This window comes from Nicotiana attenuata, unplaced genomic scaffold, assembly GCF_001879085.1.
Source record: "Nicotiana attenuata strain UT unplaced genomic scaffold, NIATTr2, whole genome shotgun sequence".
Lineage (NCBI taxonomy): Eukaryota > Viridiplantae > Streptophyta > Magnoliopsida > Solanales > Solanaceae > Nicotiana > Nicotiana attenuata.
In genome coordinates this window covers 176,965-195,899 of record NW_017671961.1, presented here as the reverse complement: position 1 = coordinate 195,899, position 18,935 = coordinate 176,965, and the positions used below count along the sequence as shown (strand labels likewise).

The window sequence follows — 18,935 nt, the reverse complement described above, 5'->3', positions numbered from 1 at the left end:
ACTGAGTAGTAGGTCGTGGTTTTTTCACCTTTTGAGCCAGGTGTTTTCCACGTAAAAATCCTTGTGTTTTTTTATTTTCTGTATTTTAATTCCGCAAACAGTAGTAGTTAGAACACCTAGAAGAACCAGGTTCTTCTAGATCGAAAATTGGGTACCACACAAATCACCCCCCTCTTGTGTGGTATTGACGTTTGGAACATCAGGATGAAACTTGAAAAAAATGTCCTGCACTCCATATTTATTTTTAAGAGTGTACAACCAAATATATTTGGTGTACTGGTCAATAAATATATAGTAATATCTTTTCTTATCAATGTAAAAGATGGGTGATGGACCCTATAAGTCACTAAAAAGAATCTGTAGTGGAGCAGTACTAATTAGAGACAAACAATTGAATGGAAAACGTTGAACTTTATTTGAACAACAAGAATTACATAAAGTAAACTTGTCTGTTGATGAAACTGGTAGAGAAAATCTATTCAAAACAATGTTCAAGATTCTTGAGTGGGGATGGCCAAGGCGACGATGCCAGATTTGACGAGGAATTTTTGTAGAGGCAACTTGAACAGTAGGCTTATTAACAGTGAAGTTGGGCCATTCATAGAGTCCGTTCCTGTTCCGACCAGATATCAACGGAGTACACATTTTCAAGTCCTTCTCAGAGAAAAAAAAATGAGAGAAATTCAGTTGAGGTCAAATTATCTTGATAAAATTTTGACATAGAGACAATATTTTGTTTGATAGCAGATGCACACAAAGTATCAGTTAGTTTAAAAGCATTATTTGATGCAACTAATTCAGTAGAACCAAGGTGAGTAATTGGGATTTTTTTTACCATCGCCCATAGCTATGCCTTCTGGACTATTATATTCTTCAAGATTAGTAGGCTTTATGGTGACATGATGAGTAGCACCGGAGTCAACAATCCATTGGTTTGGTGCAGCTTGCATACCTGAAAGAAAATTTGCCTTTGCCTCTATATGATTAGAGACTGTGACCTTCAAACATTTGCAGTATGACCTTGTCTGTTGCATAACTGACAACGAACGGAGTTATTGATGTAACGTCCTTGAGAAGGCACATTAGTAAGATTGTTGTAACGTCATTATGAGTTGTTTTTGGATCGACGAGCACTACGATTATTGGAATTGGTGGATCTGTTGCGAGTTACCATAGGAGCAGTAATTGGTGATGTTTCCTTCTTTAATTCTTCATGTGTGAGAAAGAGCTCATGATCAATCAGTTTGGCATATAAATCCTCACAAGAGATGATGTAATATCTTACTCGGATTGCAGCGGATATCTCACAAAAATTTGGCCCTAGCTACTCATAATTTTCACAACCAACTCATCATTGGAAATTGAAGCACCGGCAATGGCAAGCTCGTTGCAGAGAGAGCGCACTTAATGGAGATATTTGGCGACTGGGGGAGAGTCCTTGGATAGTCGTGCAAGCTGATCGCGAAGGTTAAAGACTCGCGTTTGGGACTTGTTGGCATAAGCTATATGGAGCGAGTCCCAAGCAAGTTTAGCAGGGGAGGCAGCAGCCACAATTACGGCTATTGTTGGATCGACAGAAGCCATTATGGCATTCTGGATCAACTGATCTTGACAGAACCAAATATTGTCGTTTGGATTCTCTGGTTGCCTATAATTTTTTGTGATAGTTGTCGAAGGAGTGGGAGAAGAACCGTCAAGATGACTGAACAGATTGTGCCCACACATGAGCATGGAAATCTGAGCTTTCCATGTCGTAAAGTTATGGCTGCCAACAAGCTTTATCATCAGCTGCAACACAGGATTGAACTGAATAATAACACTAGAGTTGCTGCTAGTGGAATCAACATTTGTTACATTGGGTGCCATTTTAAGTGCGCGTCTGTGGTGGTAGTCAGAGGGTCGAAAAGAAGCTCGTGAGAGTCAAGAAGATTGCTCTGATACCATATAATGAATGAGCAAGATGGAACAAAAATAAAATGATTTTATTGAATGACCATGAACTGAATATATACACTAGCCTATAAGAGAGTTACTGAGATAGTACTCCTTCTATAGTGGAACAAACTAGAAATCAAGGAACTAAACAACAAACTCCTATAATATTGGAAACAAGATAAATTCAAAATATAAGCTACAGTAAATTACAATTAACAACAGTAAATACTATTATGTGCTAATACTACCGATATCTATATATATATATATACTATATTAAAAGCACAGGCCCTTAGCGAAATGTCGTTCGCATTTTTCACCCTTTAAAATAAAGTATACATTGGATAAAATTGTCATTTAAGTTGCTTTCCTAATATTTAGGAGTTTAAAAATTGCTACAATATTATTTATATCATTCCTTATTTGAATTATGTATGTAGGCCTAATATTTAGGATTTAATAAAAAAATTATAAGAAGAGGAAAATATGTAAAAGATTCTCCAACAAAGTAAACAAGCCGATTACACAACATACTGTCTGTCACGACCCGATTTCGCACCCTCGGTGGTCGTGATGGCGCCTACTAATGAGATCTAGGCAAGCCAAAGTAAATTACTTGTCCATTAATAAGCTAATCCATTTTAACAATTTATGACAATAAAACAAAACAACAAAATTTAATAAGGAGCGGAAGTCTTAACATTTTATAAATTGAATAAAATACGGAAAGTTCAACCAAATCCTCTACCCAAGACTGGTGTCACTGTACTCATGAACTGCTAAGAATACTACATACAAACGTCTGAAAGAGAACATAAATTGTTTGTCTCGAATACAATGAGATAACAGATAAAATAAAGGATAGAGGAGACGCCGGGCTGCGGACGCCTGCAAGACTACCTCGGGTCACGCTGAAATGAAGCCTGCTCCACCCTACTGCTGCTGCTGCTCGAAACATGGATCTGTGCAAAATCGCACAGAGTGTAGTATCAGCACAACCGACCCCATGTGCTGGTAAGTGTCTAGCCTAACCCCGGCGAAGTAGTGACGAGGCTAGACTGGACTACCACATAAACCTGTGCAATTATATATATACAGCGGAATCGAATATACAAGACAAGTAAACAATATGGGGGGCGGGGGGGGAGGGAGGGGAAGCATGCTGTGGGGAGATAACAATATTAACAGTAGATCCAGAATAACAATCTAAGGGCAGCTTGGAATTTACAGCGGACAAGAAACTAATCCCCAAATAAACACACTTGTATCAATAATTGTTGCGACGCACAACCCGATCCCAATATATATATATATAACAACACTCTTGCGGCGTGCAACCCGATCCATAATCGTTTAGCATTGTTGCGGCGTGCAACCCGATCCATATCGTTTAACATTGTTGCGGCGTGCAACCCGATCCACAATATCATTCAATGCACGACATCACCCTTCGTGCTTTAACACTCTTCCTCACCCAATGCATCAATCACAAACAAGGGCAAGGGAAAATAATAAAACAAGAATGGAAGTCCCGGCAAGGGTACACAAACAAACAAATAAAAACCCGGCAAGGGTACAACATCAATAACCACAACGTCCCGGCAAGGGAAGAAATCATTAACTCTTCTCTTTCTTTCACTTTCATCTCATATTTCACATTATCACTTGAGCCCAAGCTCCAAGGAGTTACTTATCACATATACCTTCATAATTTGTATTTCAAGCCGAGCCAATGCTCCACGAAGTTTCAAGATCACAATTTCTTTCACAAGGTCTTTACAACATATAGAAGTCATCAATTAAGCATGGAAGGCATATCAACAAACAAACTATTCGCAAGATAAGGACTCACGGTCATGCTAGACACCAATGTATAGATACTCGTCACCATGCCTATACATCGTACTCGACAATTAGCAAGCATCAAATAAGACTCAACTCCTATTCCCTCAAGCTAGGGTTAAACCAAACACTTACCTCAACTTCCACGGCCAAATCAATCCACAACAACCGCTTTCCCTCTCGAATTCGGCTCCAACTCAATCAAATCTATACAATAATGACTTCATAATATCAATATATGCTAAATAAATCAAACCCAATGTCTAATTATAGGTTTCCAAGCTTCCTTCCCAAAAATCCCAAAATCACCCCCGGGCTCGCTTGGTCAAAACACGAGGTTCAGACGAAAAACAAATCCCTCATTCACCCACGAGCCCGACTCTATAATTTATTCTCAGATTCGATCCCAAAACGAGGTCTAAATCAATAAAAAGTAAAAAGCCCTAGTTCTACCCATTTTCCCCAATTTCTACCCTAAATTACATGATTTAAGCTTAGGAATTCAATAAGTAATGATGGAAAATGAAGAAAACGAGTTGGGATTTACTAACCCAAGAGGTCTTGATGAAAGGAAGCTTCAATGGATGCCTAAGGACCTTGGAGAAGAAGAAACTCGGATGTTTTTATGAAGAAGTCGCGACCACACTGTTCTGAAAATTAAATATAACTGGGCACAAATTTCCCTTCGCGTTCGCGACAGGAGGATCGCGTTCGCGAAGGGTAGGAGCTGACAAGCCACGCGTTCGCGAGAGGAGGAGTGCGAACGCGAAGAGGAAAATACTGGGGGTCCAGGATTTGGCCTACGCGAATGCGTGAGGCCTTATGCGAACGCGATGAGTGAGGGCAATAAGCTTACGCGATCGCGAGATATGGTATGCGAACGCGGAGGAGGAAAATCTGGGGCTTCGCGAACGCGTGACTTGAAGTCAAGTACAAATTATTTGACTTTTAATTTATAGATTTTTTCTAGAATTTAATAATAATAATAAAATTAAAAATAGATAATACACTTCCATATAATACTTGAACTCCCTTGATATTCAAATAATACTTTTTATTCGTCAATTTTATGTGTGATATTTTCATATTGCACTCCATATAGAAAAATAACGAAGGAAGTATTTAAAAATATAGAATTAGAAAAACTTGAAGGACAATACTCTTGTGATAAAATGTGAAATTATTCACTTTCATGTTTGGTTAGATTTTTTTTTTTGGTATATGAAATTGCGAGAATAATTATACCACAATCTTAATTAGCTACTATTCATATTCTACATTCCATGTGGGATAATATTTGGGAATTAGCTATCCCAGGATAAAATAATTAAATAATCAAATTATCTTTTCTTTTGGTCCAAAAGATAACTTACATTGATCAAAAGTTACGTACAGGGGTGTGGTGCTCATGCACCATGTTACATATACTAGTAGTAGCCATATCATTACTACGTGAGATATCGCCCCTAAAGGTGTCACACTAGCGATCCTCAATACTAGTAGAGGCTGTTGTGATCCTATCAATTTTCAAAACACTATTTGCAACAGTCTCAGTAGGTACATTATCAGTAACAAAACATGTGTTGCTGTCTTGATCTACACTTTGCTGCACATGTTATATAGGAACCATGCATTGGGTTGTTGTTCCCATGTGATCTGCCAGCAACTGGTTTGATACAAATGGTGGTGGATTAACAAAAATTTGCAACCTATTAGCAAGTCGTATCCTACTTCTGTAACGATCCGGCCGGTTATTTTGAACGCCCCAATCCCTTATTTACCGCTTTACCGTTATCTATTTCTACTATTCTGACTTTCCGGGATGATTCATTTTGAGTTTCGGAGTGTTTTGGAACACTTAGTCCCTAAATGAGAGCTTAAGTCTTAGAATTTGGACTGTAGTCGGAACAATATGAAGACATCACCGGAATGGAGTTTCGCCAATTTAGTTAGCTCCGTTGGGTGATTTTGAGCTTAGGGGCGTGTCCGGATTGTGTTTTGGAGGTCCGTAACTTATTTAGGCTTGAAATAACGAAAGTTGAATTTTTAGAGTTTTGGGCCAGTAGTGGAATTTTTGATATCGGGGTTGAAATCCAATTCCAAAAGTTCGAGTAGGTTCGTAATGTTGAATATGACTTGTGTGAAAAATTTGGGGTCAATCGGACGTGGTTTGGTTGGTTTCGGCATTAGTGGTAGAATTTTGAAGTTTCAAGTTCATTAGGTTTGGATTGGAGGCTGAATTGTGTTTTTAACGTTGTTTGATGTGATTTGAGGGCTCGACTAAGTTCGTATGGTATATTAGGATTGGTTGGTATTTTTGGTTGAGGTCCCTAGGGCCTCGGGTGTGTTTCGGATGCTCAACGGGTGAAAAAAATTGGACTTAGGCTATTGCTGAAGATTTTCTGGTGCTGGTGTAATCGCACCGGCGAAAAGGTCACCGCAGGTGCGAGCCCGCAGAAGCGGAAAAATGGAGGAGTGCCAGGGGTCGCAGGTGCGAGGCATTTTCCGCATTTGCGAAGCCCGCAGATGCGATGGAGAGACCGCAAAAGCGGTAAAAGATCGCAGAAGCGGCCAAGTATCCGTAGGCGCGACAGAAGCGGCCAAGTATCCCATGCGACAAGTATGGAAGGACATGGTCCTTCAGATGGATGGAAGATTGGCCAGAAAAGAACTTGTTGAATTCATGGCTAATGGGACTGTGTAGAATGGGATGGTAACCAGTATAGTGAAGGGGGTGAAGGTGAAATTTGATGCACCTAAGTTGGGTAGAATCCTGAACATTCCAAGTGAGGGCTATGATGATTACACAAGGCAAAAGTGGCCTTGCCTGGATGGTCTTCCTACTGAACTTCAAATCACTAGGAACTTCTGTGACACTACAGATGCTGAGGAGGTTCCTGAAGCAAGGGCTGTTCAAAAGAGTGAGATGAGGCCAGAGCATAAAGTGTTCTTTGAATTTGTAAACAATGCCTGCTGCCTAGACAGGAAAGGAGGCACACATCAAACTATATGGACCTGGTCCTCATGCAGTGCTTGGTGGAAGGAAAGCAGATCAACTGGCCCGCTTTCATTGTTAAGCCGCTAGACAGGGTTCTCAATGGTTCAAAGGCTCATGCCATCCCTTATGGGTTTATTCTGACAGCTGTGCTGGACAAGCTGAACGTTCCCTTAAAGAAATGGGAGATGGCTTCCAGCAAAGAGCATTTTGGCATCAAGACTCTTCAAGCCTGTGATTATATCCTCAGTGTAGGCCATGTTGAACCTGGTTCATTAGTGAAGACTCCAGTAAATAGCAAGGTCAAAGCTTTGGTTCAGTAGGTAGGGACAAAGGATGCTGAGATTGCAAGGCTTCAAGCTCGAGTTGTTGAACTGGAAGAAGAGAGGAATGGGTTAAGAGCTGAACTTGCAAAGGAAAAAGAAAAGAGTGAAGGAATGCTCCAAACCATGCTTAATCTGCTACAAACCCAATCCTCTAGCTCCTCAAAGCCTTAGGTTTCCTTGTCCTGTTCTAAACCAGTCTAGAAAACCCTCCAGTGACCCAAATTCAGGACTTTCTTTTGTTTTTGCTCATGGTTGGTAGTTTTTGTTCTTTCTTTTTGTGGGCTGTTATGTAGAAGCACTGCTTATCAATGACAATGTGCATTTCTCTTGCTTTATGTTAATTCTGATCGTTATAGTTATTTTTTTGTCAAGATGATTTTTGATTAACTAAAGCATGCTTTCACTTGCAGTTGCCCTAGTGACCATGAGTACTAATTAATATTCTGGGATTCACATTATTTATGCAACTTTTCGATGATGCCAAAAGGGGGAAGATATTGTGCTTAAACTCTATTATCTGAACAGCGATGTTTATGACCTAATTAAATCTGGCCCTTAATGATAAGTTAAAATTTTAAGTGTTGATATTTCAGCTGAGTTCCGCAGGTTCTCTGATCAGTAAAAGCACAGAGTTTGTCATCATCAAAAAGGGGGAATTTGTTGGCCCAAGTTCAGTTGAAGTTTTGAAGATTGACAAATGAACTCAGTAATGGACCTGGTCCATCTGGTGAAACACAGTGTTTATCAACCATTGCATATGAGATGCACGTGAGGAAGATATACCGTAGAGATCAAGCAACAATATCTTCTGAACTAAATCGAAAAGATTGCAGTTGGGATAAGGAGAACAGTCTCCTTATGAGGAGAGAACACAATCCTAATCTAGGATAAGGGTTGGAGTTTGTATTGGTCAAGGACTCAAAATCGTCTAAGGATAAGCAATAGAGTCTCAATCAAACTCTAATTACTAACTCAATAAATAACTGAGTTTGTTCTCTTTTACAGGGATTGCACATACGCAGAAGTAAAACATAATTGAGAGCAAAAGAGCAAGTCTGTTTTGAAAGCAATATATGTGAGATATAAGTGTGCACTCCTGAAGCTACTTGAACGAGAGAGAAGAACCAGTTCCATTGTGTTTATTCTTATTCTAGTTCAATTGTAGTAGGAATTTCTGTTTGTACCTTTCAGCTTATTTAGAAGCCATTGTATTAGGTATTTTGAGTATTCAAGTTAGAGTTAACTTGAAAGTGTCGCAACAGTTGAGGCTGTGTGCCACACTGGGATTAGAGTTAATCCTTAGGTTTACAAAGTGTTTTTGTAAATGCTGTTTTGGCTTAGTGATTTTAGTGGAAGTTTGGGGAAATCCTACTGAGTAGTAGGTCGTGGTTTTTTCACCTTTTGAGCTAGGTGTTTTCCACGTAAAAATCTCTGTGTTCTTTAGTTTATGCATTTATTATTCCGCAAACTGCAATAGTTAGAACACCTAGAAGAACCAGGTTCTTCTAGAGCGAAAATTGGGTACCACACAAATCACCCCCCCTCTTGTGTGGTATTGACGTTTAGAACATCAGCTTGGCTCTTACTAGGTACCGCTGTGGTGTACTCATGCCCTTTCCTGCACATGTTTTTCGTGTGCATATCCATGTACCTCACATCAGTTGCATTACCTAGGAGTGCCTATCTACTCTTCCTCAAGTTAAAGACTTATTGTATTTTCTTCTTGTATTGGACTCTAGATTATGGGAGTACTGTGTTCTTCTTTAGCTTGTGACATATGACATTCCGGGTTTTGGGAGAGTTCTAAATACTGTCAGAAGTGATTATTCCATATGCCGAGCGACATCATACTTCCTTGTTTAAAATTTACTATTAGTTGATACTTTTTATGTTTTCGTTCCTTTTTCCGCAATGTTAGGCTTACCTAGTTGTAGAGACTAGGTGCCGTCACGACAGTTCACGGAGGGAGAACTTGGGTCGTGACAAGTTGGTATCAGAGCTCTAGGTTCATAGGAGTCGTGAGTCACAAGCTGGTTTATTAGTGTATCGCGGATCGGTACGGAGACGTCTGTACTTATCTTCAGGAGGTTGTGGAATTGTTAGGAAAATTTCACTTCATTTGATTCCTTGTCGTGCAAAATTATTAACTTCGAAATTCTAAACTTCTTTCTTCTATTCTCTCAAGATGGTGAGGACACGTGCAGCCGGAGATGACTAGGCACCCGCGCCCTCTTCTAGAGCCGCCAGAGGCCGAGGACGGGGTAGAGGCTGAGGACGCACATGAGGTGCAGCCAGAGCACTCGAGCCAGCTGCTACAGAGGAGCCACCAGTAGCTCCAATCAGAGCGCAGGCACCTGAGACGCCTACTACTACTACTCCAGCACTTTAGGAGACCCTAACACAGTTGCTCAACATGTTTGGTACATTGGTTCAGGCGGGGTTGATGCTAGTGGTACCAGCTACTTCACAGAAGGAGGGACCCAGACTCCCGCCGCCCACACTTCAGAGCAGCGAGTTCACATTGGTCAGGTTCCAAGTGTCATGTCGATAGAGCATGTGGTCCCATTTCAGCAAGTGGTAAGGATTGCTCACCGAGTAGAGGACAGGTGGGTCCAGGAGAGAGAGGACAGACGAGGTCAGGAGAGAGAGTACAGGGAGGCGAGGAGACCTCGTAGACCAGATAGATCCACTGGTCCTTATTTTGGAGGCAGGGTACGGCATGGTAGAGTTTCTGTGGGCCAGCTAGTTCAGTTTGCGTTTCAAGCTTCGCACAGTGTTCAGGGGTCTCAAAGTACCCGTACCGCACAGTTCCCACAGCCACGACAACGTCGATGTTGTTTTGAGTATGGCGACACTCGCCATGTGGTGAGGATTTGCCCAGACTTGGGAGGGGTGCACCTCCACAGACTTCTCAGCCATAAAGTACCCCACAGGGTTCCCAGGCTATGATTACAGCAGCAGCTGCCACTCCACCTGCTCAACCAACTAGAGGTGGAGGTCAGGGTGGTAGAGTCGCCCTAGAGGGGGAGGCTAGGCCAGATACTATGCTCTTCCTACTCGTAGAGAGGCTATTGCTTCCGATTCTGTCATTACAGGTATTGTTCCGGTTTGTCATAGAGATGCATCGGTTCTATTCGATCCAGGCTCCACTTATTCCTAGTGTCCTCTTATTTTGCCCCGCATTTGGGCGTATCTCGGGATTCTTTGAGTTCCCCTATTTATGTGTCTATTCCTGTGGGAGATTTTCTTGTTGTGGATCGCGTTTATCGGTCGTGTTTGATTGCTCTTAGTGGTTTTGAGACCAGAGCCGATTTATTATTGCCCAGCATGGTAGATTTTGATGTTGTCTTGGACATGGACTAGTTGTCGTCCCATTATGCTATTCTTGATTGTCACGCCAAGACCATGACGCTGGCTATACCAGGCTTACCACGATTAGAGTGGAGGGGTACTTTAGATTACACTCTCAGTAGAGTTATTTCATTTCTTAAAGCTTAGCGAATGGTTGAGAATGAGTGTGATGCGTATCTAGCTTATGTGCGAGATGTCAGTATTGATACCCCTACAGTTGATTTGGTCCCAATAGTGAGGAATTTCTCTGATGTGTTTCCAGCTGATCTTCCAGGCATGTCGCCCGACAGAGATATTGATTTTGGCATTGATTTGTTGCCGGGCACTCAGCCCATATCTATTCCTCCTTATCGTATGACCCCCCCTGAGTTGAAGGATTAGTTACAGGAATTGCTTGATAAGGGATTTATTCGGCCTAGTGTGTCACCTTGGGGTGCTCCTGTCTTGTTCGTAAAGAAAAAAAGGATGGTTCTACGCGTATGCGCATTGATTATCACCAGTTGAACAAAGTTACAGTGAAGAACCAGTATCCTTTGCCTCGTATTGATGAACTATTTGATCAGTTACAAGGTGCTCGAGCATTTTCCAAGATTGATTTGCGCTCAGGTTATCATCAGTTAAAGATTCGGGAGCCAGATATCCCAAAGACTACTTTCAAGACTCGGTATGGTCATTACGATTCCCTGTTTTGTCATTTGGGCTGACCAATGCCCTAGCAGCATTTATGCATTTGATGCATTGTGTATTCCGGCCATATCTTGACTCGTTCGTCATTGTCTTTATTAATGACATTCTTGTGTACTCCCAGAGTCAGGAAGATCATGAGCAGCATATGAGGACAGTGCTTTAGACCTTGAGAGAAAAGAAATTATATGCAAAGTTCTCAAAATGTGAGGTCTGGTTGGATTCCGTGACATTTTTGGGTTACGTGGTGTTGAGTGAAGGGATCAAGGTGGATACAAAGAAGGTGGAAGCAATGCAGAGTTGGCCCAGGCCATCCTCAACTACAGATATCCGGAGCTTTCTTGGTTTGGTGGGTTATTACCGTCGATTTGTTGAGGGATTCTCATCTATTGCAGCACCTATGACCAGGCTGACCCAGAAGAGTGCTCCATTCAGGTGGACGGAGGAGTGTGAGGATAACATTCAAAAGCTCAAGACAGCTTTGACTACAGCCCCAGTATTGATATTGCCTACAGGTTCGGGGTCTTATACAGTCTATTATGATGCGTCGCGAGTTGGCCTCGGCGCGATGTTGATGCAGGACCGTAGGGTGATTGCCTAGGCGTCCAGACAGCTAAAGGTGCATGAAAAGAACTATCCTATCCACGACCTTGAGTTAGCTTCTATTGTTCATGCCTTGAAGATTTAGAGGCACTACTTGTACGGTGTCCCTTGTGAGATCTACACTGATCACCGGAGTTTGCAGCATCTGTTCAAGCAGAAGGATATTAATTTGCGTCAGAGGAGGTGGTTAGAGCTGCTTAAGGATTATGATATCACTATTTTGTACCACCCGGGGAAGGCCAATGTGGTGGCCGATGCCTTGAGTCGCCGGGCATAGAGTTTGGGGAGTTTGGCTTATCTACCAGCAGTAGAGAGGCCCATGGCATTGGATGTTCAGGCCTTAGCCAGCAAGTTAGTGAGATTGGATATTTCAAAGCCTAGTCGAGTATTGTCTTGTGTGGTCTCTCGGTCTTCTCTTTATAATTTTATCAGGGAGCGTCAGTATGATGACCCCCGTTTGCTTGTCCTTAAGGACACGGTTCAGCACGGTGATGCTAAGGAGGTTACTATTGGGGACGATGATGCATTGAGTATGCAGGGCAGGCTATTTGTGCCTAATGTGGATGGTTTGTGTGAGTTGATTCTTTAGGAGGCTCATAGCTCGCGTTACTCTATTCATCCGGGTGCTGCGAAGATGTATCAGGACTTGAGACAACAATATTGGTGACGTAGGATGAAGAAGGACATAGTGGAGTATGTTGCTCGGTGTCTAAATTGCCGGTAGGTGAAGTATGAACATCAGTGACCGGGTGGATTGCTTCAGAAGTTGGAGATTCCGAAGTGGAAATGGGAGCGGATCAGTATGGATTTCGTTGTTGGACTCCCACAGACTCAGCGGAAGTTTGATGCAGTTTGGGTGATTGTAGATAGGCTGACCAAGTCAGCTCATTTCCTTCCTGTGATGGCTACCTATTCATTCAAGCAATTAGCTCGAGTTTATATCCGAGAGATTGTCAGACTTCATGTCGTGCCGGTATCTATCATCTCTGACCGGGGCATGCAATTTACATCATGGTTGTGGAGAGACGTACATCATGAGTTGGGTACTGGGGTGGAGTTGATCATAGAATTTCACCCCAGAGGATGGACAGTCCGAGTGCACTATTCAGATTCTTAAGGATATGCTCCGTGTGTGTGTGTGTGATGGAGTTTGGAGGTTCTCGGGATCAGTTCTTGCCACTTGCAGAGTTTGCCGACAGTAACAATTATTAGTCCAGCATTCAGATGGCACCGTATGAGGCTCTGCATGGTAGGCGATATCGGTCCCTAGTGGGTTGGTTCGAGCCGGGTGAGGCTAGATTATTGGGTACAGACTTGGTTAGGACGCTTTGGAGAAGGTTAAGGTGATTCAGGATAGACTTCGCACAACCCAATCCAGAAAAAAGAGTTATGCGGACCGGAAGTTTTGCGTTGTTTCTTTTATGGTTGGAGAGCAGGTCTTACTTCGGTTTTCGCCTATGAAGGCGTTATGAGGTTCGGAAAGAGGGGCAAGTTGAGTCCAAGGTTTATTGGTCCCTTTGAGGTGTTGCTGTGTGAATTATTATTATATCTTCTGTTCATGGGTCTAAAAAAAATACTATTTGATAAAGCTTATCCGAAAGGCATATTGATTTTTATGGAATTCCGAGAAAATCTTATTAACGTATTTCTTATGTATTTCATGCATTTATACATGTACATTGACCCATGACTAGATGGCGTTATATACGCGTATATATATATATTATATTTATATGGGATATGGGAAAAGGTTACGTGTTATATATGCACCACCACCTGATCAGCTGGTATACGTTGATGATTTTGGCCACAGTGGCCGAGATGATATGATGGGATGTCCTCAGAGGCCTGATGATGTTATGAAATATGTACCTATGCATGACATGACATTCATACGCATATGCACGACTTTATAATTATTTCATGATTTACAGAGTTATCCACACTTACAGGTTGAGTCATTTACTCTATATTTCTTCCAAGTCTGTTATGTATTTATTTATGTGCCTTACATACTCGGTACATTATTCGTACTGATGTCCCTTTTGCCTGGGGACTCTACGTTTCATGCCTGCAGGTCCCGATAGACAGGTCGAGAGTGCTCCAAATATGCTATCAGCTCAGCGAAGGATGTTGGTGCGCTCCATTTGCTCCGGAGTTGCTCGTTTGGTCAGTATGATCTAGACGCGTATTGTTTGGTATGGCGGGGACCTGTCCCGACCTTTATGTTATGTATGTACTCTTGGACGCTTGTAGACAGATGTCATGTATACAAATGCTTGTATGGCCTTGCCGGCCTATGTGTTGAGTTTACAAATGATCATGTTGGCATTATAGGCCCGTATATCATATGTACAAGTTTTTATATCAGGTTAGGTCATCCTATATTAAGTATTCCTCTATGTTTATTCTAGTTAGCCCATGATGGCCCGTTTGGCCCATTTGCCAACGAAAGTCCAATAAGAAATATATGTTATGTTGGTACTCGGTTGAGTAAGGTACCTGGTGCCAATCGCGGCCCATTGGTTTTGGGTCGTGACACCAGTGCTCGAGATTTCATACTTCAAAGTTCTAACACTGGGGGGACTATATATATATAAAGAGGCAAAGAAGACAAAAAGTCAGAATTCAAGCCCGAATCAGCCTAAGAGCCAAAAATCATGCCTGAATCAAAAACCTTTGAAGAAACCTTGAGAAGGTGTAAAACTCGCAAAAAGGACACAATATGGATACAAGATATACTCCAAGTTCTTATGAGTTTTTAGTTAAGGTCAATAACTAGTCACGTGACAATAGACCTGGAGTTTTGAAACCTGTTACAAATAAAGCAGTTGTGAAAGAGTTGTAAATGTTGTATTGCATAAATGAAGAATGATGTACAAAATTTGAAAGTTCAAAGTATAAAACTTCCTCAAATAATTTCTTTTTCTACTTCTTTCATATATTTACACCAACATGAAGATGAGACATTATCTTCATCGGTGTCACTTATAAAAGGGCCCTCTTTTATAAAATTTCGTGTCTATCAAAATCACGGACTGTTAAAGCATTTTTAATGCAAGATTAAATGTCAAAGAGTGGAACAAAAACACAAACATCAAAATATGCGAAAAGGAAATCCGAGATTTATATACTAAACTTTGTAAAAACAAAGTACTTGTTTGTCATCAAACCCCAGAACAAGATAGGGGTAAACCAACAACCATTCCAAAAAAGAAAAGAAAACCTTCCCACCAAAAAGTTCTAAACAAAACAATCAAGTAACAGAAAACATTAGGAGGCATCATCCACTGGAATATCAGCAACGGAAGCATCATTGACGAAAGTAGAGGGGTCAGCTTGAGAAGAAGAGGCTTGAATATTAGCTTCACCAGGAGCAAGTCCATCATCTTCGGGAAATTCACCTTCAGGTGAAGGAAAGCTTTGACTCTGCTGAGTTTTTTCAATAGCCTCTTTAGCATTAGCAATCTTAGCATTAAGGTCAAAACTCTCCTAGCTGGCTTCCATTAGAGTCTCGAGGCGAGTAGTCAAAAAAGCTGTACTCACGTCAAGTGACAGCTTATCCTCGAGAGCCTTAGAGTCTTTCTCCCACTGATTAATCTCGGTTATCAACTCTTTCTTCTCTGTTTTGGATGCTTAAGCTGCCTTCAAAGGGGTAAGGGAACTTTCCAAGAATTTAACCTTATCAGTAGAGGCGCGGTGATCTTCTTAAGTTTGAGTAAGTGTTTGAACCACCTCTCCCGCATAAGTCTCTTTCTGGTTAAGGAGTTTCCTCAAACTCCTTATCTCTTCGGTTGCCTTCGAAAGCTGCTCGGCAAATGAGGACTCAAGGATATCCTTATCTTGACCAACTTGACTTGAAGAATCCTTTTCAATCGCTAACTCAGCAGCGATCATTTGCATTTGTTTCTCTAAGCCATCCTTCTCCTCCGCAAACACTTGGTTCTCAAATTGAAGACCTTCAAATTGCTCTTTCCAATTGACAGCCTTGGTGTAGCAATCAATAATTATTGGTTAGGATGGACGATCCTTTTTATTAGTTCAGTACATATCAAATTGATCTATAAAAAAAAGAAAATGGGTTAAGGATAAAACGAAAAGAGAAGAAAGAAGGAGTAAAATCAAACTCAAACCTTCAGAGATGAATGAACAATATCGTTCATCCAAGTCAACGAACTATGACTCTCTAACTTTGCCTTCTCCATAGGACCAAGTAGAGGCTTTAACCATACGTTGGCTTGACCCGACTTCTTCAATAAGTTCCCACCTTCAGGAACCTCGACAATGATTTTCTTCATCGCCTTCTTGCTAATGGAAGGATCAACTTCTATGTGAGAAGTAGTAGCAGCTGAAATGGCAGATGTGGTGAAATTAGTCACAAGGGGAGCATCAGTAGCAAGTTCAAGTAAGAGAACTCGAGGATAATTGGGGACTGACATTAGAAAAGAGGTAAGAGGCAACTCCTCAAAAACGGGTTCAAATGCTTCCTCATTTCCGAAGCCATGAGTAAATAATTGTTCAGCAGAGGCAAGGGGGATCATTCACTTCTTCATCAGAGATCACTAACTGGGCACTTTCTGGCTCGTCCGAAGGTCTAGAAGGAACTGAGCTAGATGGAGGGGTAGCTTCATCATAAAAAATAACGCATCTCCTGATTCGGGGCCTACGAACTAAAGAACCCTCCTCTGGTTCTTCTTCACCCTTGATCCACGGGCTCCATCAACCTTTCTTTTTGAAGAAGAGCTCAAAATTCTTTCTTGAGCAAGACTCACGGCAAGTCTCGTGGATGAAACAAAAGCAGGACTGACGCCACGAATAGGAAATCCTAGCAAAGGAAAAAAGGCATGGTAAGAAACTCTTAAGTTAGCAAAAGAGAGAAAGAAAAAAACTAAGCGGTAAAAAGTACCGTGTGTCTTAACTTTCCAACCGAATCTTTGTGAGAGATATTTCCAAGATCTTCTCTCCATAGGGGCAACAGATAGTAACTTCTCTACCCAAGCACGGAAGTTAGGAATCTCGTCAAAAACTTCCATGGTTGCTGAAAAAGTAAGCACGAGAATACATGAGTATCTTTTTTGAGAAAGGAAAAAGACAAGGTAGAAGTACTTACGTGCAAAACTCCATTTTTCTGGAAAAGGCATGTTTTCGTCACCCACCAGAGTACTAGTGGGAGCAGCAACGAAGCGGCAATCAGCCACGATTCTGTCATCTTCAGGCTAACTAATACTCTCTTACTTTTGGCCACAAGGGAAAAAACTCCTTCACGAAATAATTTAGGGGAGTAAAGATGAAGCAGATGATGGAAATTAAAAGGCATAAAAGCCAAGCTCGACAAATAACGGAGGCATGCAACAACTCTCCAAACAATAGGACCAATTCGTACTAAGCACACATTGAAGTAACGGCATAATTCAATGATCACTGGATCAATAGGAGGTTTAAAGCCTAGGTGTCATGACACAATTTTCATTATAGGTCGTGATGGCGCACAACATCGTTGTTAGGCAAGCCAACCCTAATCAACTAGTGAGTTCTCATTCTTTTAAATAATCACTCTCGACATTTACTTAACTTAAATTCAAAACAATTGATAATTAACAAATTATAAGACGGTTGAATCAGGAAAGACTAAAGGGATCATAACAATATGAATACAACACAAAAATAATAGTCTCCTAATGTGGGTGCCAAGAACTAGTGTCACAAGTACGAGGGCAACTAGTAGAATGTACAAAAGAATATAACTATCCTACTGCCTGAAATAGACTAGACAGTAATAACAAAAGGAGAGACTCCGGCATGCTGCTGAACGCCTTAGAAGGGGCAGCTCACCGTGGAATCTCGGTCAAGTATCAGGAACGCGAGCCGAACTGGCAGCTAGATGCACCTGCCTCAGATCCTGTACATTTAAGAATAGAAGCGTAGTATGAGTACATAAACAATATGTACCCAGTAAGTATCCAGTCTAACCTCGAAGAAGTAGTGATGAGGGGTCAACTTGACACTTACTAGGGTTAATAATAATACAGTTTAAGTGTTACGCTAAACATGGATGTCATGAACAAATAATATTTAATAACAGGAAGTGACATGTTCTTTCATAAATAATATTTCAGTTTCTGACATTTCAGTTAACAATCTATATTTCAAGGCATTTAAAGCAGTACAAATCACAAAAAGTACCAAGCAAATAACATGCACAAATAATACCGAGGTCGTACGTCCCGATCCAACATAATAATAAAGTGTGCACTGCCGGAGGGTCGAACGACGCGAACCATAGATGCATCTATTACCCCGCTCGCGAATCATACATGCGACGCGGTCAAATACAGATAAACACATCAAACAGTCAATCAAGAATTCATCAGGAAAGCAATTACCCAAAGTAATGTTAACTTCTCTTTAATGGTCAAGAAAATGATGTTTAACTTTTTAGAAATTCATTTGCCAAGTTCGATATGTTTTACGCAATTGTAATATACAACCAAGTTGCAAGTACGGCAACTAAAGCATTCTTTTGGGTCCTAGACTACCCGGACTTAAGCATAATAGTAGCTACGCACGGACTCTCGTCACCTGTGCGTACGTAGCCCCCACAAATAGAAGCACATAACCAATTAATTCACCTATGGGGACAATTCCCTCTTACAAGGTTAGAAAGGAGACTTACCTTGCCCCAAATCTTACTTCCAAATTCAAGAATGCGCTCAAACACTCAAATCGGAGCCGAACGATTCAAAACTATTCAAATGGGGTAAGAAATAGTCAATAAATGATCAAGAGTTCATATTCTAGCTATTAAAGTAATTCCCCAACCCTAAATACAAAGTTCCTAAAATTCGTCCCTGGGCCCACGTTCCCGGATTTCGAAAATTTTCGAAGAAAGTTGTTACCCCTAACCTAAGGATCAAGAATGTATGATTTTTACTTCATTCCATAATGAATTTCGTGGTTAAATCTTATTTTTATCAAAACCCTAGGTTTTACTCTAAAACCATAATTTCCACTAGTTCACATGTTGTAATCCTCCCATTAACTATGTATTAAACTCACATTAAGTAGGAATAACTAACCTCACAAAGCTAGGCTAAAATCTCCCCTTTTGAAGCTCCAAAATCGCCCAAGAATGGAGTGAAATGTGTCAAAAATGACATATTCCCGTATTAAATGAAGGCCACTGCCTTCAGCGATTTTCG

The 18,935-nt window shown here is 41.2% G+C and overlaps 1 protein-coding gene across 1 annotated transcript; it reads right to left on the bottom strand.

The window, feature by feature from the left end:
* Positions 1–1,404: 1,404 nt before the first annotated feature.
* Positions 1,405–1,866, bottom strand: LOC109211065. The gene has a single exon (XM_019374567.1). The coding sequence runs from the start codon at positions 1,864–1,866 to the stop codon at positions 1,405–1,407; it is 462 nt and encodes a 153-aa protein (XP_019230112.1).
* Positions 1,867–18,935: the final 17,069 nt, after the last annotated feature.